Source organism: Cydia fagiglandana, chromosome 14, assembly GCF_963556715.1.
Source record: "Cydia fagiglandana chromosome 14, ilCydFagi1.1, whole genome shotgun sequence".
Classification (NCBI taxonomy): Eukaryota; Metazoa; Arthropoda; class Insecta; order Lepidoptera; family Tortricidae; genus Cydia; species Cydia fagiglandana.
In genome coordinates, this window is record NC_085945.1 from 10,237,265 (window position 1) to 10,261,682 (window position 24,418).

At 39.3% G+C, this 24,418-nt stretch overlaps 1 protein-coding gene and 2 non-coding genes across 3 annotated transcripts in view; all 3 read right to left on the bottom strand.

Moving 5' to 3' along the window:
- Nucleotides 1–2,947: 2,947 nt before the first annotated feature.
- The window catches only part of LOC134670797 (ubiquitin-like protein 3), a 265,658-nt gene continuing 244,187 nt past the window's right edge, over nucleotides 2,948–24,418 (bottom strand). The window contains exons 2-4 of the mRNA XM_063528620.1: nucleotides 16,978–17,086; nucleotides 7,244–7,411; nucleotides 2,948–5,195 (exon numbers count right to left, since the gene is read on the bottom strand). Coding sequence (XP_063384690.1) covers nucleotides 5,131–5,195; nucleotides 7,244–7,411; nucleotides 16,978–17,086 — 342 coding nt within the window. The 3' untranslated portion in view covers nucleotides 2,948–5,130. The remainder of the gene's footprint in view (nucleotides 5,196–7,243; nucleotides 7,412–16,977; nucleotides 17,087–24,418) is intronic.
- Nucleotides 8,135–8,207, bottom strand: Trnat-ugu (transfer RNA threonine (anticodon UGU)). The gene has a single exon. It is a non-coding gene; the product is annotated as a tRNA-Thr (tRNA).
- Nucleotides 18,802–18,874, bottom strand: Trnar-acg (transfer RNA arginine (anticodon ACG)). Its single transcript has one exon. It is a non-coding gene; the product is annotated as a tRNA-Arg (tRNA).

A 24,418-nucleotide genomic window follows, 5' to 3' on the forward strand; every position in this document is an offset into this window, starting at 1 on the left:
ATATTACACTTAATTTACCGTCCATGCCTTTAATTCAAATGTACATAAATAAAGATACTTTAAATTTAAATACATCACACTGAAATTATATACCTCCTAACACCCATAGTACTTAATTATGTATATTATACTTCAAAGTTCAATGTAATTTAAACTACATTCAATTGAAACACAGTTACCTACATATCTTTTGTTTCCTACTATGTATTTCATAAGAAAAAAGAAATTCAACCATATTACAGTATTTCAAGTATAACTGACACTTTTTTGTACGATGGGGTTTAGGAGGATAAAAGGAAGTTTTGTCTATGGATTCACACCTTTGGTAGTTTTTCTTGCTGTAGATAAATGTATGAGCATAATGGCTGATTTAGACGGCGCGCGAACTCTCATGCGATTTTAGTTACATTGCGGACTGTTGGTTACGTCCAATTTAACTGACCGATCAAAACCGGCAATGTAATGAAACTCGCACGCGAGTTCTCACATCGTCTAAATAAGCCCTAATGCTCCATCTTCGGAAAAGGCTAGGGTTCTGAAAGTAAGGTATTCACCACACTACACACAGATTCGTTGTCGAGTCATATTAAGTTTACCTTCATATACGAATATTATATTATAGTGGTTTAAAATACTTCACAATAAAATATCGGTCGTAGATATAAAACAGTCGATAGTCGTTCCCAAAATACCTATTTTAAAATGACAAAGACATTCCTTTGCCATATTCTAACACTTAGCATCTTTTGAGCGACGGTGTCTAGTCAGCCGGCATAGCCAAGGTTACAATCGCTATCGCTTCGACAGCGAAAGGTTTGTGTCTCTCTATCACTCTTCCATGTTAGTGCGACAGTGACAGTTGCGTTTCGATCGCTACGGAGCGTAAGCGATTGGCATCTTGGCTACGCGGCCATCAGTGCAATGGAAAATGACGTCGCTGCGCAGTTGCGCCAACATTGCATCGAGCAGCAGTAAGGGCTGATTTAGACCAGCGGTCGGCAACCTTTTAGCAGCCAAGGGCCACATAGCAGTTAACGAAGTGGTCGCGGGCCGCACTTTGTTAATATTTATGACTTTATCAGACATTGTCATTTGTCAATATTATATACAAAATAGCCAGGGAGGCTCGCGGGCCACTGGTTGCCGACCGCTAATTTAGACGATGCGTGAACTCGCATGCGAGTCTCATACTATTGCCGTGTTTGATCGGTCGGTTGAATTGGACGTAACCAACAGTCCGCAATGTAACTAAAATCGCATGCGAGTTCGCTCGCCGTCTAAATCAGCCCTAATAGAAAGAGTTGACTAGACGCCGACCCTCGGGAGACGCTAGTGTGGGGTGGCAGTTATGGCACCTCTACACGATGGGCCAACGCCGGCCACTCCAAGGGATGCAGCCATGCGTTAGAGGGAGCAAGTGATATTGCTATCTCATTCTACCGCATGGCTGCGTCCCTTGGAGTGGCCGGCGTTGGCCCATCGTGTAGAGGAGCCATTAAGGGGGTATTCTACCTTTCCAATTTCTTAGTCCAATGTGTATTTGCGTCTTTTGCTTAATGAGAGAGTGAGACGCAATGACATTGAACCAAGGGGCGGATGGAATACCATCCCTACGTATACGAAAGTAATTCAAGAATTTGGTATTTTGAAAACAATTAAGACAAAATTATTGAAACTTTACAAAAACACATTCATTTCCCCATTCGCTGCCCATGCGGCGGTCTAAGATATCCACTCCAAAGCTAGATTAACGCTAGGATCGACTAAATTAAAAATGTCTGAATATTTACATTCCCATACCATACACGATGCTGTATGTCGCAGCTGCTGACTACCATAAAATCCATATTTAATAACTATTATAGCTATTCAGTTATTGGACATGGATTTTAATGGAAGAAGTAGGCAGTGATAGTGATTGAAGCGAAAACCACATACTGTGGTTACATATAATGGCAGTGTACCATTACATAGCTGTACTACATACCTTGAAAATAAAGTAGGAAACTAAGAATTTGCAGCCTAAGTCCGAAACAGAAACTAAACTTATTCTAATTATAAAAATATGTTGATTTCTCATGTTAGTACAAAGAGCAACACTCTGAACTGTCCATCGGTGGACCTTATGCCTTTTGTAATAAGGTTTACGAACTGTCAGTCAGCAGTGTGGGCGATGGTAGGTACCTACCTAAAATAAAGTACTCAACTTATATGTAACATAAAGGATAAAGGAAAGATTTCAATGGCCAAAAATCATTAGTAAACTACGACTTTCAAAAGTTTCTTTCTTATGATAATTATGATTGCAAAACGATTAGATTTAAGATTCGAAAATCGTATGATATACTGCACATTTATTTTATAATTTGTTGTAGATGGCGTCACTTTAACGACACCTGTAACGGTTGAAGGTTAAAGTTTAAACTGTATTATAACTAATGAATTAGTTTGTAACGCTCCATAACCCTCATGGAACCGCTAAGACGAGACGGCAGTGTGCAAGACTGCAAGTCTAGCACCGTGGCGCCATCTGTTGAAACTCAGTTTTTGACGAACTCGCTAGATGGCGCTAGCGGATAGCTCGTTGATGGCCCAAATATTAAAAATATGTTTTATGAATTTCTATGCCTTTAAATGTGTTAATAACATACATAATAATTATAATTACAATGAAGGCAGCCACGACACAAGCGTCGCCAGACGGGAACCTTAATTAACGCAGTATCAGATTATCCGTAAGAACTATTCTATAGAAATATTAAAATACGGTGAAGACATCGATCTATCTGGCTACGATATCACCTTAACGCGGGTCTCCTACATATTCAGACTATACATACTTAGAGAAGTTACAAAAGCCACTATTTATTTAAATGTATTTTATTCAATCGGACACCTAATCTTTATGTACAGGATGAAAAAGCGTAACAAAAAATAAAAGATGAAATCGAGTTGAAATTAATTTTATTCTCTTTATAAACTAGATATTTTACACAACTTAACAAAATACATACATACAGCAACTGAACAGCAACCAAAATATAAATCATTCATACGGCAACTATTCTAAAGGCCGCGCCCGTGCGCCGAGCCGAGCTGAATGCGTTTCGTTACTACTATATCCACTCTCAGTCTCCAAACTAGTTCATATAATAATCCCAAAATAAGAAGTTTATATAGAATTTTATTTACCTTTCCTTCTCCTAATCCCTGTACAAGTGTACAGTCAGTAGCAGAAGTTGCTAAGCGGGCCAGAACTATACAGGTATCCCAGGAAATATGTACTACTACTAGTAGTAGGTATATATTTAACAATAATGCATTTATTGTACATTACGATAGTACAAGTGCGAAAAGTAGGAAATTCGCAACGAGTGGCGATAAATTGAAACACGACCGAAGGGAGTGTTTTAAAACGACACGAGTTGCGAATTACCTTTTTGCACATGTTGTATTGTACAACGTTTTACAGTACATATGGCCCTATAAATTTTTGACATAGGCACGTATTGTCCTTAAAGTAGCACCATATCGTCGGGTGACAAGCAAAAGTCACTAACACCATTGAAATTATTGGACAATAAACCGTGTTACAAGTGTAATAAAGTGCATTGTTACTTAAATTTTTTGATAGTACTTAGTGACTTTTGCTTATCACCCAACGATATGTACTGTAAAGTATATTACTTAGCCAATTTTATACTGTCGTTTTGTAATTTACAAGTATTTGGTGTGATATTTAGTTGTGAGGAAACGCATCCGACTCGCGCGGCGAGAGTGGCAAGATGGCGCGACCGAATACTGGATCCCATGCACTGAGCAACTATTGCCAAAACCATTCCATACAATTTGTACTATAACAAAATATTCGCGTTACATGATGGGATGGATTACCAACTCTAAATATAAAGTATAAAATTATATTTTCGAAGACATGTTTTAATATGTAAGCTTATAACAAAAATTAAGGCTAAGCCAAAATAATCCATCGACAAATCAACCTTAAGCCAATTTAAAATATAATTAATAACTAAATACGAAATGCCAAATAAAGGATTACTTTAGGTTGCTATGTGATGTATATGAGGAAACATTTAAAAAAATATTTACATAAGCAGTCTGACTCTGGTAACGCTGAGAAGCTAATAAATAAAAATCTATTAAGTGTCATATATGCTATTACAAAATTTTAGGTGATCCAATGAAGTATTGCTCTTAATTCGTTCATAAAGAGTCTGAATCGCGTGCACTCTATTTCTGAATGAATTGTACTAACAAATTATTTTATTATGTATACATATTATAATCTCATGCAAGTGGAACGCAACCACGAGTCGCTCCTATACAACGAAAATAAGATCTAATAAAACTTCGAGATAATAAAATATAGAGGCAGAGACGCGCCCGTGCGCGACACGGGAGCAACTTTTAATACTAAGATTTACAGCGAGTCGTAGTTACAGACTACAGTCCATATACATATCTATCCGATCCGATACAGTCGCAATGTTCGTGTATTGTTACTTGATACTATAAAGCCCGAGCGAGCGGGGCTACATCTAGCGGCAAACACCGATAAAAATAAAAAGATCCAATATATTGCATGAACTTATCACAAAAACAGTAATCCCGCAGATCGCTCCCTTAACGAATTACAAAATATACGTACTATTTACAATGCAAATGAGAGTAATTTACACACTTCGTTTCTACTAAATTTGTCATTTAATTTTTATAAATATCTCCATAGTAACGTTTATATAAATTCATGTAGATGGCCTAAATTATAATACTAAGATTTTGTGTTCGATAGCCGGGTCGACTTATCCCGTTTGCATAAGCTAGTGAGTCCCGAATATCTAAAAATCGAATCGAGTCCTAAGCGAGCTACGCGTGACATCGCTCAAGCTATGAAATCGGAAATGAATTGAAGTGATAGCTCGCAGTGTCGTAGTCGTGGGATAAATGAGCCATCGCTCAAAGAGGCCGTGAGAGGCCTCCTTCACTCTTGTATTAGTGCACGCCACGTCACTGCCAGCCGCGATGTCCGGGAGGTGCGCCGCGGCCCGTCACTCAACACTGAACACGGAGTCCTCACTCGCTGCCGCGGCGCACCCAGATGGGGGAGCATTACAATATGCAGCACGAAGCTGAACAACAACTGCTCGAACCGCCTTTACTCTTTTGTCGTTGATCTGAAATGTGCAAAAACAAAAGGTTAAAAATATATATGTACCTAGTAGAAGAGTTGAATCAAGGAAAGTCTGCAGCGATTTTGATAGCCCACACAGTGAAAGTGTTTGTTATACGTCAATCTCATAGAAGTTTGACGTAATAACACACGGCGTGGGCTATCAATATCGCTGCAGACTTTTCTTGGACTAACTATATGAAGGATTGTGATATTTTAAATTAATTTACTTGGTTAACGTAATCTACACATCAAAATAAGTACATATTGGATTCTAAAATATCTAAAACATAAAATTATGTTAAGAATATGTATTAAGTGAAATAGTGACGGGGCTAGCCATTTTTCGATACATGTCTATCTAATGCATAGTAAAAATAAAATTCTAGGCACCTCGACTACAAAAATATATGAAACAACATATCAGAGACAGTCAGTAGGTATGCAAAACAACAGGCAATGCCAACACAAATTTAGGTGCCCAGAAATTTATTTAGATGATGTTAAGTTTGGAAAAAAGGAAATCACTTACAGGTAGGGAAAGGAAAAGGACGAGGGGACTGGTTAGGTTAAGGAAGGCTCGTTAGGCATAGCGTACTTCTGCAAATTAAATATTGATTCCCGTGAGTTACACTTCTTGGGAAATTCTGGGCACCCAAAGGAGCAATAGCAAAAGAAGAATGTGTCTGTGGATTTTGTTTTAAAGCCATGTCAAAAATTGCACGTAAAGCCGTGGCGATATGAAGTCGTGGCGTATGGGGCACGAAAATATACTGAGTTTACATCAAGTCAATGGCGGCGAAAAGGTTTAAATAATAAGGGACTGGCGCTAGAAAGCAAAGCTACGATGTAGCCAGGGTAAGGTCATGGATAGATCTGCATTACAAACAGCAACACTCCTATTTGTACATCGGTGGACCTTATTACAAAAGGCATAAAGTCCACCGATGTACAGTGAACAGTGTGTGGGATGGTACTGACCGTGTGAGTTGGGCTCGGGGAGGTGTTCGCGCGGCACTAGGTGCATGACGGTGGTGCGGCCGAGCGCCAGCCCGAGCGCGCCCAGCGTCACCGAGCTGTGCAGGAAGCGGCCCTGGTAGATGTGCAGTGAACAGTGTGTGGGATGGTACTGACCGTGTGAGTTGGGCTCGGGGAGGTGTTCGCGCGGCACTAGGTGCATGACGGTGGTGCGGCCGAGCGCCAGCCCCAGCGCGCCCAGCGTCACCGAGCTGTGCAGGAAGTGGCCCCGGTAGATGTACAGTGAACAGTGTGTGGTATGGTACTGACCGTGTGAATTGGGCTCGGGGAGGTGTTCGCGCGGCACTAGGTGCATGTCGGTGGTGCGGCCGAGCGCCAGCCCGAGCGCGCCCAGCGTCACCAAGCTGTGCAGGAAGCGGCCCTGGTAGATGTGCAGTGAACAGTGTGTGGGATGGTACTGACCGTGTGAGTTGGGCTCGGGGAGGTGTTCGCGCGGCACTAGGTGCATGACGGTGGTGCGGCCGAGCGCCAGCCCGAGCGCGCCCAGCGTCACCGAGCTGTGCAGGAAGCGGCCCTGGTAGATGTGCAGTGAACAGTGTGTGGGATGGTACTGACCGTGTGAGTTGGGCTCGGGGAGGTGTTCGCGCGGCACTAGGTGCATGACGGTGGTGCGGCCGAGCGCCAGCCCGAGCGCGCCCAGCGTCACCGAGCTGTGCAGGAAGCGGCCCTGGTAGATGTGCAGTGAACAGTGTGTGGGATGGTACTGACCGTGTGAGTTGGGCTCGGGGAGGTGTTCGCGCGGCACTAGGTGCATGACGGTGGTGCGGCCGAGCGCCAGCCCGAGCGCGCCCAGCGTCACCGAGCTGTGCAGGAAGCGGCCCTGGTAGATGTGCAGTGAACAGTGTGTGGGATGGTACTGACCGTGTGAGTTGGGCTCGGGGAGGTGTTCGCGCGGCACTAGGTGCATGACGGTGGTGCGGCCGAGCGCCAGCCCGAGCGCGCCCAGCGTCACCGAGCTGTGCAGGAAGCGGCCCTGGTAGATGTGCAGTGAACAGTGTGTGGGATGGTACTGACCGTGTGAGTTGGGCTCGGGGAGGTGTTCGCGCGGCACTAGGTGCATGACGGTGGTGCGGCCGAGCGCCAGCCCGAGCGCGCCCAGCGTCACCGAGCTGTGCAGGAAGCGGCCCTGGTAGATGAGTCGCAGGATCTCCGCGCGGGACACGCATTCGGCCGCCCAGTCCGCTGGAAATACACGTTTACATCGTTAATGACAGCTGCTAGCTTATTCCTTTAACCCTTTCCCAGGCATAGTGCACCTAGCGACCACATACTCGCCAATACAATTTCAAACTTAGGAATCCGATTTAAGGTTCATATTCGATTGGTTTTTCGGAAAAGTTACTTATCATTAAATGAATCATCAAAGCTGCATAAATTTTAATATATATATTGGCATTTTTTGGAACAAAACCTTGTAGTTTGGTCCGTCCTGGAAAAGGATTATAGCCATTATAGGACCAAAATTTCTCTTAACCAGATTTTTTAAGGTGGCAATAAGGCTTGCATTGAGGATTTATTATAATTTGGTCCGTTAACGTTAAACTATGGATTTATGTCCGAAATATAATGATTTTTATTTATTTAAAGGGTAAAGTTTCGAACCCACAACCAACAATTTTTTTTACCGAAATCAATGAAAAAAGGTCAAAAATTGTTTCGTTCCTGGCAAAGTTTCGATTCTAAGTAAAAAATAAAAAAAATTTAAATCTCCTATATTCACCACTAAAAAATGTATTTCTACATGTAATTTCAAAGAATTAACATGATTAAACTGAAACTAAAATCAAAACTATTTTAAAAAACATTCTTATAAAACTGGATGTTACCATACATAATTAGATAATTTAAATATTATTCTACATAAAAAATAAACAAAAAACTAAAACAAAAAGTAAGTTACATAACTGCCCCCAGAGAGATTTGAACTCTCGACCCCTGGTTTACAAGACCAGTGCTCTAACCCCTGAGCTATGGAGGCTTACGACAGGCGTTGTGTAAATGCTGGCCGGTATTGACTCGCGTAGCCGCTTACACACACTTGCATGAGTCACAACTACATTGAAGAATACGTCACAACATCGCATCGCCGACTAGTTTAGTTACACCGCGGGTGTGTAGATGGCGCCCGCGTCACGAATAAATACACTTTGGAACTAGTGTTTACGTAAACATTTTGCTGATTTTCTTGTGTTTTTTTGCATTATGTGTAAAATTATAATATGATATAGTATTTTACAATTCTGATTTTCATTATTTTTAATAACAAAATGTTATATAAAATTACCATTTTATTTTATATTTTATGTATTTGATATAAAAAAAAAGGTAAGTACGTGTACGTAACTTACTTTGTATACATCACGCTTACTGGCATATTGGTGCGAGCGAGATGCATAGAAAGTAAGTTACGTAGACGTTACTGACATTAGTGAATATGTCAGTGCCTAACTCGTGGTTGATAATAAATATAATTAATATATTACGTAGACCCGAATTTCTAGCAGAGTTTGAACGAATCGACCGCGGCGTAATTCTGGCTTGTACTTAAATTTTGGCAATTATTTTACCAATGCAGGTAATAAGGTAGATACAGTATCTAAGTGCAACTTATGTCACCTAACTTATCTAACGAGAACAAAGCCACATAATTTTGTCACTCCCTTCCACAACCTTACTCTGACCTTGATATAAAGCTAGGCAACAAAATTACATTTCACCCTAGACCAGATTCCCGACTGATAAGCAACTGGCAAGTTCTATAACGGCCATAATTCCAGCCAGGATAAGCCAGCTCGTAGAAGGTGCGGCGTAATAATTCAGACTCGGACTCGGACCGGATTTGTGGTCTACGTCGCGTGCCTTTTGTTGCACGGATTAAAAACATTGAACGAAGCATGTATTATGATGAAAAACAAACGTTAGGTAACTCGAATAACAACTAATTTATGTAGTAGGAGCGTATCTAATGGCCTCTACAAGCGTCACTGGTAATCGCATGCGATTTGCAATACATATTGAATTATTAACGGCCCGATTCGAACTTTTAAGATACGTAGGTATACGTACATATCTAATCCATATAGTTTCTAGATCTATTAATTGTCGTACAGTCGCCATCAGATATATCGGAGCGGCCAAGGTGCTCACAAATATCTGAGCACGCCTCTATTGTCAAGGCGTTAGAGTGCATGTTCAGATATTGTGAACACCTTGGCCGCTCCGATATATCTGATGGCGACTGTACCTATCTTAAAGTTCGAATCGGGCAGTATATCTTGAATTTTTGAATAATTTCAATTCACGAAGACCAACACATTGAACAAAATGGGTGAATCAGCAGACAAAACAAAAAAAAAAATATAAAAAGTTTCGGATCAAAGACGTTACTGTGAACGCAAAGATACGAGCGCAGAGGCGTGAACATAGAACATTCCACGTTATCAACGTTCCAGTGTAAAAACGACAAATACGACTCAGAAACTCTTATAAATTACGTCGGTTTAATTGGATAGCACTGCTGGTGGGCAAAAGCCCTACAAATTACTAGGTGCCATTTTGACCACGTAGCGAGCACGGGCGAATGGAACATGGCTGAGCTGAGCCAGCTGAATCCGAAACAAGTATCAACTTTTAGGCCGACAGTTTTCTCGTCTCTGGCGTTACCAAAAATGTGTCTTGAGTTACCAAGTAATCACGTTTCCAGATTAATATTTGCCTAAATTTTATGTCTATCAGAGAACAAATAGGTAGAAGTACTAGTGATCGACGCTGCACTAGTATTCGACATGGGCACTTTATGTCAAAGTAATATAGGTTAAATTTGAACGGCGAAGATTTTTCTGTATTCAAATTTAATCCTTGTAACTTTGACATAAAGTGCCCGTGTCGAATAGTACTTCTACCACTACCACTAGTACTTCTACCTTATTTATCCTCGTAAGACCCAGGGCAATTTATGCGCTTTGGAATTTGGAAATATGAGTTCAAAACTCGAATTTAATTAATACTTGTACAAGTACACGGGGTCTTACGAGGCTATTATTTGTCAGCGAAATTTTCGAAAGAAGTTTAAATGACGTGGACAGATTAAGTGTTGGTCTGAAAGTTGATTCGCCGACAAGTTACTAAGGTCACACTTGAAACTGGTTTGTTTGTGGCGATGACTCGGAAAGGTGCGGGATTAGCAGCCCTGTACTAACTCGGCCCGAACATATGGGGCTATACATCGTAACTACCCTACCTACAAATTAGACACCTGGTTTTTGCACGGTAACGTAACGGTGTTCTTTGTTAGCGGACCGGAACTCGCAATAAATGCTAGAATTTAGTTATATATTTGACTGTTAGTCGTTATAATGCTTAGGTTTAGGAAAGTTAGGACTACATTTGCATACAAATCTAAAATCAAAGGCCTCTTCTCCTTCATCAGTTTTAAAATTGGCTCTACTTTATGCAATTGTGCTGTCTATTAGGGTTCCGTACCCAAAGGGTAAAACGGGACCGAAGTTAAGCAACGTCGGGCGCGGTCAGTACTTGGATGGGTGACCGTTTTTCCGTCCGACTCGCACTTGCCCGGTTTTTCATACAAACAAAAGTAATTGTCACGGCCTCTTCCATCAGTAGATCTTGAATCAGTAATTCAATAAATACATTAGTTAGGTAAAAAAGTGTCATCATACGATTTGATAGGTGTAAGCTTCTATCTAAACGATAAAGTAAGAAATTTTCAAGTTCGCCATTTTCCTCCGGTATTATTCCAATATCATGGTAGTTCAGTTGGCTCTTTTTAATTTTTTTGTTGTTGCAAGCTCTCGGACGCTTGGGTCAGTAAATACTGCAGTCTCAAAACAAACACTTATTTAACTCTAATAAACACCAATTAGTGTAGCAGGAGCCAAAGTGGCGTAATCATAGTAATACGCAACCCAATGACAGAACACCGTATATCGACCACTCCAATAATTGACTTTAGTCTTAAATACAAAACCATAAGATTGAAATTTAAACTGAAAATGTTATGAGGACTGTAGATGTGTAGATGTCCATATCGAAAATCTATTTCAGACTTTAATTGAACGTAATAAGGTTGGAATTTAAACTGATTAGATATATATCAGTTAGTGCGTTTTGGATGCGATGTGGGCTCAGGACCGCTTCGGCCTCAGTTTCATTTCGTCATCTCCATAAATCGTCCACAGTGCCATGTCGTCAGCCTACAATTCCTAAATCGTCACCTTCCTAACTTGCCTACTTTCTGATATCGTCAATACCCCATTTTGTCTAAATTCCTATTTTGACCATAGTGCCAACTCGTCCAATATCTGATATCGTCAATATACCATTTTTGTCTACGTTCCTATTTCGACCAAAGTGCCAACTCGTCCGCGTTCTTTTATTTGAATTGAGAATGTAGAATTAATACTGATTGTCACTTAAACTGTCAGAAGCAGCACACATTTTATTCAAATAAAATATTTTTTCTAGCTCAATAGGTATCTAAGAAAGACAGATAAATAGGTAGTTACAATTAGTATTTGCTGTTGTCACACTTGTCCTTAACCATAAAGATAACTTTGATGATAATGATGATGTACTATTAGGGCTGCTATGTAGTTGACGAGTTGGCACTGTGGTCTAAATAGGAATGTTGACGAGTAAGCACTATGGACGAATTAGGAGTGTTGACGAATCGGCACTGTAGTCTAATTAGGAATATAACCAAGTTACTACAGTGGCCCACGTAAGAAAGCGGGCGAGATAAGAAAGTGACGATATAGGAATGCTGGCGAATCGGAACAGTAGACCAAATGCGAATGAGAACTACTTAAGAAGTTGCCGAAATGAAACTGAGGCCGAAGCGGTCCTGAGCCGCGATGTGTGGTAGATAAAGGCGTGTACACACGTGGGACACTGACCTCGCGCAACGTTGCGCCAAACGAGGTCGTCGCTAATTACCGCTTTTTTTCGCACTTCAATAAGCCGCAGTAGCATATGTAAGAGCTCTTATGGCGTACTATATTAAGATGAAAATCATTTGATCTGACTGGATAATATAATTTTGCGCGGTCGGTCTTATGTTAAAAGTATACCTATATTCATTTTGGACTGGTTTCCTTGTAATTAGAACGAATGAATAACTAAGTATCTAATTAAAATTTTTATATGCATACTAACATGACTAACACGTCGCATTACGTCAAATAAGAATCGTTCTAGTGGAAATAATTTAAATTAATTATATTATAGTTACAACTCGCATACTTACTGCGAGTTACACTGTGTAAATTAGGTATAATAATTATCACATTCTAATAATAAATGATACTATCCCACCGTAGTATAGATAATAACTGCCTAAGAGCTGCATATTAGAACGTGTAATGGGACCCACTGATTAACAGTCCGCCGGACGGTATTGGCCTGTCAGTTAGAACAAAATTTTGACAGTTCCGAACAACTGACAGGCAGATACCGTCCGGCGGACTGTTAATCAGTGGGCCCCTTAACATATTGTATTATCAATTATGTATATGTTAACAATATACTCGCGTCTATATATAACCTAACGTGGATCTACTTAGGCCCGACGAAGACGATCAAATGACATACCATCCGTATCCCGTAAACAGGTGTGGCTAAAGCTTTAAATATTCATATAAATAAACCAATTACAATTAAAGCGTCCGCGATAAGTGATAATTTGTCAAGGTGTCTGTCAACAACGCGACTCCGAGTGCGAGTGTGATGTGTAAAGTTGTAAACCGATTAAATTGCCGCCGGGAATGTGTAATGTGTATTCAGCACCGACTGTGCGATACTACTGTTTGTAACCGTGCTAATATTCCTCGACAAGTTTTATCACCAACACTTGCATGCTTCAATTAGGAATATAAAATACTTCACCAAAACAAAAACAGGTTTCCATTCTATTAACATTCAATTTCCTGCGTGTTTTATTTTTTATGTGACAGCAATAAAATTATAAGAAGAAAAAGGAAAATAATGGAAAATCTTGAAGAATAGCTGAATTGAGTGGTCTGTTCTGATCTTTACTAACTTTACATCTTTAATGTGTATATACCCAAGCACCCAACTGAACAAACACTCCATAAACGTTTATACCTATGTAGTATATCCGTCGCGTGCCAACATTCGTATTCAAGCAGCGTCCATTTAAACGAAAAACCTTTAAACTCGGAAATTAGGTGACCCTAATCGGGATTCTGGAATTATTCCCGCACACATCTTATTATATCCTCGTTATGGTACTAAAATAAAGCGACCTGCCAACGTTCGCCCACTCGAATACTTCTGGCATATAAAACGACACGAGTGTGTAATTGCAATTCACTGATAGATTTAAGTACATTTTACACTAAAATTAAAACCGCTAAAACCGTTAAACCGTTTCTACCATAAATTTTTATCAACTTGCTTGCTACAGAGTTACAGAGTTGTACATAGCGTAGGTACCGTAAAATGGGGTGAGTAGGGTCAAAACTGAAATTCAAACCTCGATAACATTTTATTTTTACATATGAAAACTGAATGGTGTATATGATAAGTGTTCCGGACGTTTGTATTTTAGTTTTTATTTTATTTTGGGTAGTTCCATTTCATAACTTTGACGATAAAGAGGAAAACCCACCTCACCCCATAGTGCCTCGTATTTGGGGTGAGAGGGGTTTTCATACAAAGGTGATTTTGGAAGATTGTTGGATCGATTTTTTTTTATTATGCTTATTACTATAGCTCCATTTTAAATTGGAATACATTATTTTTGTAGCAGTAGCCTTAAAATCCCTTCTCACCCCCCTCAAACCTTCTCTCCCCAAGTCCCCATTCATAACCCACCACTCCCCGCGAAACCTACTCACCCCGTTTTACGGTAAATAAAGTTACAGGTATATTGTAATGAATTATTATGATAGTTACTTCATTAGGGTTCCGTACCCAAAGGGTAAAACGGGACCCTATTACTAAGACTTCGCTGTCCGTCCGTCCGTCCGTCCGTCCGTCTGTCAGCAGGCTGTATCTCACGAACCGTGATAGCTAGACAGTTGAAATTTTCACAGATGATGTATTTCTGTTGCCGCTATAACAACAAATACTAAAAACAGAATAAAATAAAGATTTAAATGGGGCTCCCATACAACAAATGTGATTTTTGACCAAAGTTAAGCAACGTCGGGAGGGGTCAGAACTTGGATGGGTGACCGTTTTCTTTTTGCTTTTTTTTGTTATTTTTTTTTTGCATTATGGTACGGAACCCTTCGTGCGCGAGTCCGACTCGCACTTGCCCGGTTTTTTTTACATATTCATACGTCCACGGCTGGACATGACATTAGACCTCCCCCAAAGAGTGCCACAATGCCGGTCTTGCGCCACCCGCATCCAGTCCAGCGGACATTTATAGATAGAAAATTTGTAGTAGATCCAAGAAGTATTTTTCGGCGAAAAACAAATCTACGTAAATTATAAATGCGAAAGAGATGTGACAGATGCAAATCAAGTCCAAGATGGTTCCGCCGAGGGGACAAATGAACTGTGAAAACAAAAGTGTCGCGAATTCCCCGGGAGCGGGCCTGATGACGGCCGGAAACAAATGATATTTAATAAAAGAGGCTCTGTTTACACTTCAGATTCGAATTATCTGTACAGGTTCAGTGAAAAAAGAAAATGTCACTTTACTGTAAACAAGATTTTTAGTCTACCAAAAGTCTTAGAAAAATTAATAATGAGGATAGGGGTAAATAATTTTACGGATGCCAGGATTACCAGGATTACCTACTTTCCTAGTCATCTGAATAAAAATCGCGCGACCAATTATAGAGTTATGATTTCTTCGATTTCGAAGTCCGTCTCAGTATAGTACCTACCTATTTTGTTGCAGTGCAGAGCACAATAGCACTCCAACATCTACATAGTACAAGTTATTGTATTCCGGCGTGTGACGTGTATCCGTCCAATGGGACGAAGGACAAGCTACATACTTTCTTGCGATTAAAACAATGGAAGAACTAAATAAAAACGTACTGTCATTTCATTATCAATAAACGTTCATGTCCATAACATTGACGACCGCTGTCAGATAACGTTACAAACTTTATTCCTCGCAGGTAACTACCTACTTAAAGCACAGGTCCCCCTTGAGGTCGCATGCCGAAGCCTGTCTAATTCCGTACAAAACTTTGTCTCTCCCGACTTGGATTATAAGCTCAAGTGTTTATCATTGGATACAGAGCAATTTAAACTTTTAGACACTCGGGATCGACGTGACACACTTATCGACTGCTGGCTGTCGTAAGTGCAAAACAAACTTTGATTCAAGACAATAAAGTTCAATTTAGAAGTGTCACTTGTATGTCGGATTATACATGTTGTCTGTACGTTACTGGGGATGGGGGAGGGGGGTAAAGAGGATGAGTTCGGCAAACAAAGAGTATTATGATGGCTAAATTAATTCAATTAGCTACATAAAATATTTTATTGTGTATGTTAGCAAATAAAAAAGGTAGTTTTTCCTTGTGCGACCAAGTCATCAGACAGTGATACATAAAATTTCCCTATTAACAACAAATATTAAAGAGACTGACTAAAGTTGATTGTCAAACTTTCCTTGTTTAATATAAGATTGCTGTATCGGGGCTATTCATAAATTACGTCATTTCAAATTAGGGGGGGGTCTGGACATCGGATGATGGTAGCGTGACATAGGAGGAAACGGGGTCATTCGAAGCATGATTTTTGGATGATTTTAGGAGGGGGGGGGGGGGGTCAAAAATCGTCAAAAATCGATGACGTAATTTATGGACAGCCTCATCGATGCTATTATTGTGATATTGATATGAGATATTAATCACAGTACGCCTGCGTCGCATATAACTTTTAATGAGTATGTACACTGGCGTTCATAAGTGCATGGAGATGTTTCAACCGTAATATTAAGGCATAACGGTCGACATCTATCCATGCACTTTTGAACGCCACTGCACCTAATTAAGAAGAAAATATTGTTTCTTGCACATTTCGGTGGGCTCACACCCTTCGTAATGGCTCCTCTGCACGATGGGCCAGCGCCGGCCACTTCAAGGTACGCAGCCATGCGATAGATAATGAGATAGAAATATCACTAACGCATAAATGAGTCCCTTGGAGTGGCCGGCGCTGGCCCATCGTGTAGAGGAGCCGTAAGTTTGAACGTCCACTGTTGGCACTATTCCTAATTGCTCTGCCCTACTGCCTCACTGTCCCGTCCCGTGCGAAATCGGCATTAAGAGGAAAGGGGACGGCCGCTTCTCCACACAATCGTAGGCCTCATTTTCCTCTCTGGATGAAAAATTTCTTTACATAACATGATGTAAGTATATTAACCATAGCTATGATTTTTTGATTATTGTAAAAATTTGAAGCGATAAATAGATTTTGTACGAAAATGAGGACTATATCAGGCGTGTTTCACTCCGCGATTTCGTCGCTTTGCAAAGCCTTTGCTACAGGTAGCTAAAAGTACATCCGTTCGGCCCCAATTTTGGGGTTTACCATAAGCCGCGCGTGGCGCTGTCGCCACCTAGCGGCCATATCTGTGCTGATCGTAACAGACGCGTTTTGTTAGAGAGTGAGTCTTCTGTACTTAGTACTATTATTTATTCTGTGACTATATGAAAAGGCGATTTCGCACGGGTTTCGTCTTAAGGCTCCATACAGCTGTGTCTGCTTAGTATGTGACAAGGAGGTGAATGGTTTACCTTCAGGCCAGTTATCGTAGACGTGTATCGCGATGTCACCCGCCGAGTCCACCGGACTGAACACAAACTCCTTCGTCTTGCCGGAGACCAGGATAAGACGCAGGTTTATCTGGAATTAAAAAAAAATACTTGAAGAAATGAAGCACCGTGAACAATAAATTCATTAATTCAAATTATTTATTCATGGAAACAATCGTTTTAGAATAAATTAATATTCACGTAGATATGGATGTGATGTATTTAAGTGAGATATTTTGCATATTCCTACCTAACTGAAAACAGTTAATAAAGATATATGGAATCGAATGGAAAGCTTTAAAAATTTGAATGGAATTTGATTTTCGCTCCTAAAAACCCAACTCATATCATGAACAAAAATCCAATAAAAAAATCAAAACAAAGGGGCATAGCTCAAGTTAATAAATTTCTTATAAACATTTTCCATAACGTCTATATCCAGAGAGGAAAATGGGGACTATGTTTGAAAGTATAGAAAACCGGTCCTATCCTCTTAAGAATGATGCTGTTTGTAATATTTGATTTGTTTTGTTATATGTTTGTTTGTTGGTACTAAGTAAACATTTTTGCGCCATGACGAGAGATTACTCTTCAAATCCCTTTAATTATGACTAAGACATAAATTGGGGATCCAAAATGAGTTTTTTTCTATAAATTGAGAAATATGCATAAGCATTAATAAAAGGGGCTAGTCAAGTGATTTAGATGAAACATTAATAATCGTTAGCTCTTTATTAAAACGGCTAACACGGTATGCTGTTAACAGTGTTAACTGAAAGTATAACCATATTCCCTCGTTAAATGAATAAAGGCAGGAAAAACAAAAAAACAAGATGGGCGGCTTTTCCGGCATTATTATAATACTCACGTTCTTTTGTAAAATTTTAAAGTAGTCGAAGCCAAAAGCGAGTAAGGTACCTACTTACGTACGATCGACATCCGTTTTTTGTAATTTTTGACAAAAATGTAATTATATTCACTAGCAATCTATTAGGTCACAAAACTTTTAAAATTTGATTACAGACAGACGGAGACCTCTACAGTAAACAAACATTTTTTGACCTCATGTGGCGCCATCCGGGCGACTTCCAACATGCCAGCATTACCAGCAACTAATTAACGTGAAAATGAAAATGTTACACTCGCGACAGCGCCGAGTGGCTCAGAACGCTCAGATTAACATAACAAAGCCGAAACAAGGATTATTTAGTTAAAGGAGCTCATCCCGCGTGCCATTAATATGTATGGAAATGCAGCCTAATAATTCACAAAACATTGTACTGGTTTTTAACTTTTTGGCTAATATAACCTGACCTCTAGGTCCATGCCAATATGAGGGAGACTTTGAACTGGTTCACTTGTGGTGTTTCGTTCGCTAGGCGTTGTGAACAAGTTTAAGGCTGGGTGAAAATGTCGCCAACTCCATATTTCAAGACTGTATATTTATAAAAGGAAGCAAGTATGTTTGAGTAGACTGAGTAGAGTATCTATGCATTCAACGCCTTTCAATACGCCCACGTAGATATAAAGGCACAACTTGCATTCGTAATGAGAATCGGACCACGCCACGATGGGGAGTTAATAACGATTATAAAATTAATGTAAACAAAAAAAGCCGATAGTTTTAGTTATTTTTAGAGGTCTTATATTTACCAACACAAGACTAAAACTATTTAAGTATTTATAATTTTAGAATATTGTAAATGTGTGTATTTGAAATATAATTATGTGTATTTGAAAAAAAAATATATTCATAATGCATGTTTATACAAGCAAAAAAAAAAACACAAAAAGTTGTGTTCAGTGCGACCCTGCCAGGATTCGAACCTGGAATCTTCTGATCCGTAGTCAGACGCGTTATCCGTTGCGCCACAGGGCCAGATGCTCAGATGCCGAAAATAACAAACAAGAACGGAAAACTCAACTTTGAGCTTTGAACTGTTACAAGAACTGTCGACGCCATTTGAAACTTTTGAAAGTTTATAAAAAATATGAATTAATTGAAAAAATAATGATACTGATATGTGACGGCCATATTGCCATCTAATAATAAATTCAGTCAGTACTAGCAGTGAAATAATAGAAAAGACATTAAAAATAAACAAAAAAGTATTGCTTGCGTAACGTAACGAAGTAACGAAACGAGTCAATAAAATCGTTAACAAACCCCGAAGACTCCTAACTCATTTACGCACAAGAACAATAGCATATTTTACTCAGCCATGCATTATGCAAAGCATCGAAATAAAAGCAAATATTCGTCGCTACACTCGCTGTGAAGAGAATTTTCAATAATAACGAGTAAAAAAGGCTGAGGAAGCGCGGGTCGGCTCCGGGGACGCGGGTCTTGCGGCGGCCATATTTCATTTTTCCCGCCAACAGGGGACTCATCCGCCATTTTTATTCTCGCGTCTCTGGCGCTCGTGCGAATTTTATATACACTTTTCCTGGTAATTTGGTTTTTTTTGCTGCAATGGGGCCTTGGTGCAACCAGTGTTTCAGCCGTATATCACACGGTGTATAAAATAGACACTTCTGGACGGCGTATGATATATTGGGCCATTTATTTGCACCTACGGACTTACGGAATACAAATATTGACTGGTGGTTGTGAGACATGTGAGCAAACATGAAAAGGGGCTGTTGGGGGCTATTTCTCACTTAACCAGGAACATTTCCGAAGGGCTTTTACGCTACGATGGTCGGAGATAATTCAAACGCAATTTCATTTAAAGTAAAGATCAAATAGACAGGAAGATATTGTCTATAACAGGGAAACGGCAGCAAAATAAACAGCCTATTGGCAGGATCTGTTTAAATGTTAGACAATAATAAATGTGTCTATAAATAAGCCATAAAGAGCTTTATAGGTTCCGCATTGCAGTGCAGCATGGTGGAAGTCACCAGTGGGCTGTCTTCGACGCCGACGTGGCAGCACTGTAATTGATTACTGCGGAAAGTACTGGATTTTGTGATTTAGCGGAGCTGTGCCGTGCTACGATAAGTCTAGTCTACCGTATTATACGACTTATACGACATTTATGTGTCTCCGTCTCTATCACTCTTGCAATTTTAAAGTGACCAAGATAGAGAGTAATAAACTTAGTATTTCGAACTTCGCGGTAGGCAACCCGCAATTGCTTCATCGAAAATACATCGGCGTCCAACTCCAAACAATGTTTGCAATTGCTCTTTTACACTTTAAAACTTGTGCACCATTTTATTGTATTGTACCTTTTCAAAACCCTTTACTTCAATAATACACTGAGAGAAAAGTACAACAAAAATACACTTAGAATTACAAAAATAAACTTAATCCTGGGACAAGGAGAGTTAACTAATAGGAACAAATAGACTTTTGCAATTTCTATTAGTTCTTGCAATTTCTATTATCTGTTTGTTGAAAATATATTTGGGATTACTGAGCTGTTTGTAGAAATAAATAAACTTTACAGAAATAGTGAAACGTCCATAATTATTACTAAAACTTCATTTTTTCCCCCTGTACAGAACTGTTTTTTAATTCCTGGTGATGATTTTTCTCTCAGTGTACGAGTACATTTTAAACATTTCTAGATATTCTTTTTCTTTCTACTAGCCGAAGGTACAAAATTCCGCCATTAGGTAGGACCTATACACTACCTACCCTTTGTAAAATATTACCACAAGAAAGCGTATAAGTTTCAGTGTTTACCGATACTGCGCGAGACGGATGAGTTGTTGTATGAATACATTACTCACATACCGATACAATAACTTATAAAATGATATGAGATGAGAAAGCATCACTTACCCGCAAAAGCGGTAAAAAAGAACACATCCGGATCTCAAAAGTTGCGAAGCTTAGCGGCCAGAAATGGGCTTTCAAAACAAAAACACGTAATCTTTATTGCGTTGACGCTAAAAGTAAGCAGAGATTTGTTGTTTTTGACAGTGAACAGCACTCGACTTATATGGACACATACTTAGCTAAAATGTAATCTAATATGGTGTAACAACACCTATGAAACTTAGGCACCTTGTCGAGGAATAAATAATTTAATGACATCGCTTTAAACTATACCTTTACTTTTATAACTGTAATATCGGACGAGTATTTAATTGCAATATTAAATGGCTCGTATAGCTTTTGCAACGAGAAACTTGTTTCAAATTAATCGTCCCGTTTCGAAGCGACCCGGCCATTGGTGAAACTTGAAACAAAGGACCGTAATTTTCAATTTGTTCGGTTATTGCAGAAATCCGTATCGAATCATTCGAAACTGTAATTCCATGAATTGGAACGTGTCCTTCGTTCTGACATTTTAGGAGTAGTGCCTCCACATCTATCCAGACTCAAATAACCTCAGCATTCCGAAGTAAACATAGACTTCGGAATGCTGTGCCCATCGAAAGAATTGAAGAAATAAGATTGACAAGTAATAAACAAGGTTCGATAAATAATTACACATTTTGTTTACTGTTAATTTCTAAAGCACATAGCGTTACGCCGTAGATAGCATAGCAAATATCACTCGATATGTGATGTAGCACAAAAGCGTCTCTATAGGAATGATGACAACTTGTTACTACTATGACTAGCGCAAAGTAGCATTTAGATATTCTGATAGTAGTGCACATCTACAAATAGGGAGCAAAATCATACTATCCAATTTACAACGAAAATAGGTTCAAAATAAATCCTCACAATGCCGCCCTGGTTAATTCTCCTATTTTTGTGGCACGATCTACGCTAGCAAATTTCGTTACAATCGGAATCCGGTAGTTTTCACGTGGTTTATGTATTCGCAGCGTTCTATTTGATACCAGGGAATTGTGTAAACTGGACGTGTAAAGTCGGCTTTAGTGGCACTGAATTGTTGTTTTAGTTGGAAGAATGTAACTCGTTTAATCTCTCTAAGATCTAAGCGGATATCCTCAAATAAGACAAATAAAGGAAATACTACAACAGTCACTAATAAACATCATAAATAATTAAACATATGTCTGAGCTGCTGAGATACAAAAGTAAAGTATACTTAATAAGAGTATCCATTTTAGTTTATATAAATAGTCAGTATCTATTTCCCTAGCAAGCACTTGAAAAGAATCTAAAAACAAGACCAGGCGGTCGATTTTTGAATTTCGACCACTCGATTTCGTGCATTTCGTTAAATAATATCTCCAATATTAGGCACTTAAATTCTACTAATACAATTGAAATCGAGTGGTTAATACCACTAGATTCCAAATTTTGATCGCTCGTATTTCAAAAATTAGCATTTCCCCGTTTTCCACCGACTTTCGAGTGACGAAGTCGAGCGATCGAAATTCAAAAATCGGCCCCCAGTACTAATAGTTATTCTGTGACCTTACGCCGTTTAGCCTACAGTACTTACATACCAGAAAAGTATAGGCACCTAACATTATCTTGTTTTCTTCATCTGTCGAGTCAAAAGAAACGTTTAAAACCTTTAATTAACGTGTTCTCGCTAACTTTTCTCCTTGTATTAAGAATTAAGAGGTCACTAGGTCAAAGGAAGAATGTTTTACATTACCACGAATTCCTTGGCAAATGTTTATTCCAGAAACGTAATAAGGTAATTCTTCGTAACTCGGTGTATATTAGTCGAGACTAGGGTTGCCATACGTCGCCGGATTGCGGCCGGACTTGGCAGGTGTCCGGATTTTTAGGAATGACCTTATAAAAATAAAATGCGCGCCCGGGGAGGGGGCTACGGGATCGGGCGAAGGGAAAGGGAAAAGTATGTAGATCCACGATACAGTACACCGCAGAGAGCAGCGCGCCGCCGGGGCGTCGTTCAAGCTACGCCAAATCTCTGCTACAAGAAATGTCCGGATTTTTAGGGTGATGTCAGGATTTTTATCAGGACATTTAATTCTTCCATATGGCAACCCTAGTCGAGACGACACACAAATTAATTGCCGACGTGACTACTGTACCTCAGTGGGCGTGGTTGGGAGTAGGAATTTCTATTTTTCGACATCGACATCGTAAATTTTGCGACATTACCGTAAATAATTACTCAATGAAACGCCCATTTGGCTGATTTACTATGTTTTTTAGTTTCCGTAGACAAAATAAATAGAATAATTAAAATAGTTCGTCAAATCGGTGTGTCAAGCCCATTTTATTCATAAACCATAATATAGCGGCCAAAATTTATATTTCCATTAATTTTATTTACTGATGAAACTTTACACAGATATTATATTATCACAATATTGTCTCTAAGGTTCAGGAAATCAAATTGAATTAGCCTCAGGTTTTAGTTACCTTTTTCTAATAATTGTCTGAACTTCTATAGAAACACAGGAATGCATGTGTGGGTGTATGGTCAATAAACGGAATTACCTACGATGAGAGATACGACATATGCAGAGGTAACGACGTAGATATCTAAATTAGATAAGTTAGTGCTATATCAAAATAGTTGTAAGTAAATGAGTACCTAAATGTAAGGCAAATATGTATAATTAATTTCATACAATTCATTTCCACATAATAATTACGAGTTACAGCATGCATAATATGCCATAGGATTAGTTACAAACGCAATAGAAAACTCCAATTAAACTTTATTTCAGTAACAACAACAACTTGAATGTTTGCAAAGCACCTATGGATAAACAAGACTAACTACATATTACACAATCTAAATTAATTGAATTTGGTCCACAAAATTAATTACGTTGTTGTGAACAAGCTTTATTATACCGACGAAGTAGCAATTAACGTTATTAGGTTTTCATTAAAGAGAACGGGGCAGTGGGACATTTTTGGGTACCAAAACGTTCCTTTGTCATAATGTGCATCGTTTTTAGGGTTCCGTACCCAAAGGGTAAAACGGGACCCTATTACTAAGACTTCGCTGTCCGTCCGTCCGTCCGTCCGTCTGTCACCAGGCTGTATCTCACGAACCGTGATAGCTAGACAGTTGAAATTTTCACAGATGATGTATTTCTGTTGCCGCTATAACAACAAATACTAAAAACAGAATAAAATAAAGATTTAAATGGGGCTCCCATACAACAAACGTGATTTTTGACCAATGTTAAGCAACGTCGGGAGGGGTCAGTACTTGGATGGGTGACCGTTTTCTTTTTGCTTTTTTTTGTTTTTTTTTTGCATTATGGTACGGAACCCTTCGTGCGCGAGTCCGACTCGCACTTGCCCGGTTTTTCCTTTTGTACCGCGCCCGCATTAAAAACCTACTGCAGTGTGCATTCATCTTTATTAGGTTAATGCTAACAGTGCACGGGGAAAGCAGGTTTATTTTAGTCGCGCCCACGGTTTTAGTTAAATTTATGAAGAAAATATTTTAATAACGTTTTATTTAAATGCATGTTCTGTTCCTTTGAGCATTTTTCTGTAAAATACTTGCCTTGAAGCGGTAATTAAAACAAAGGAGGTTTTTTTTAT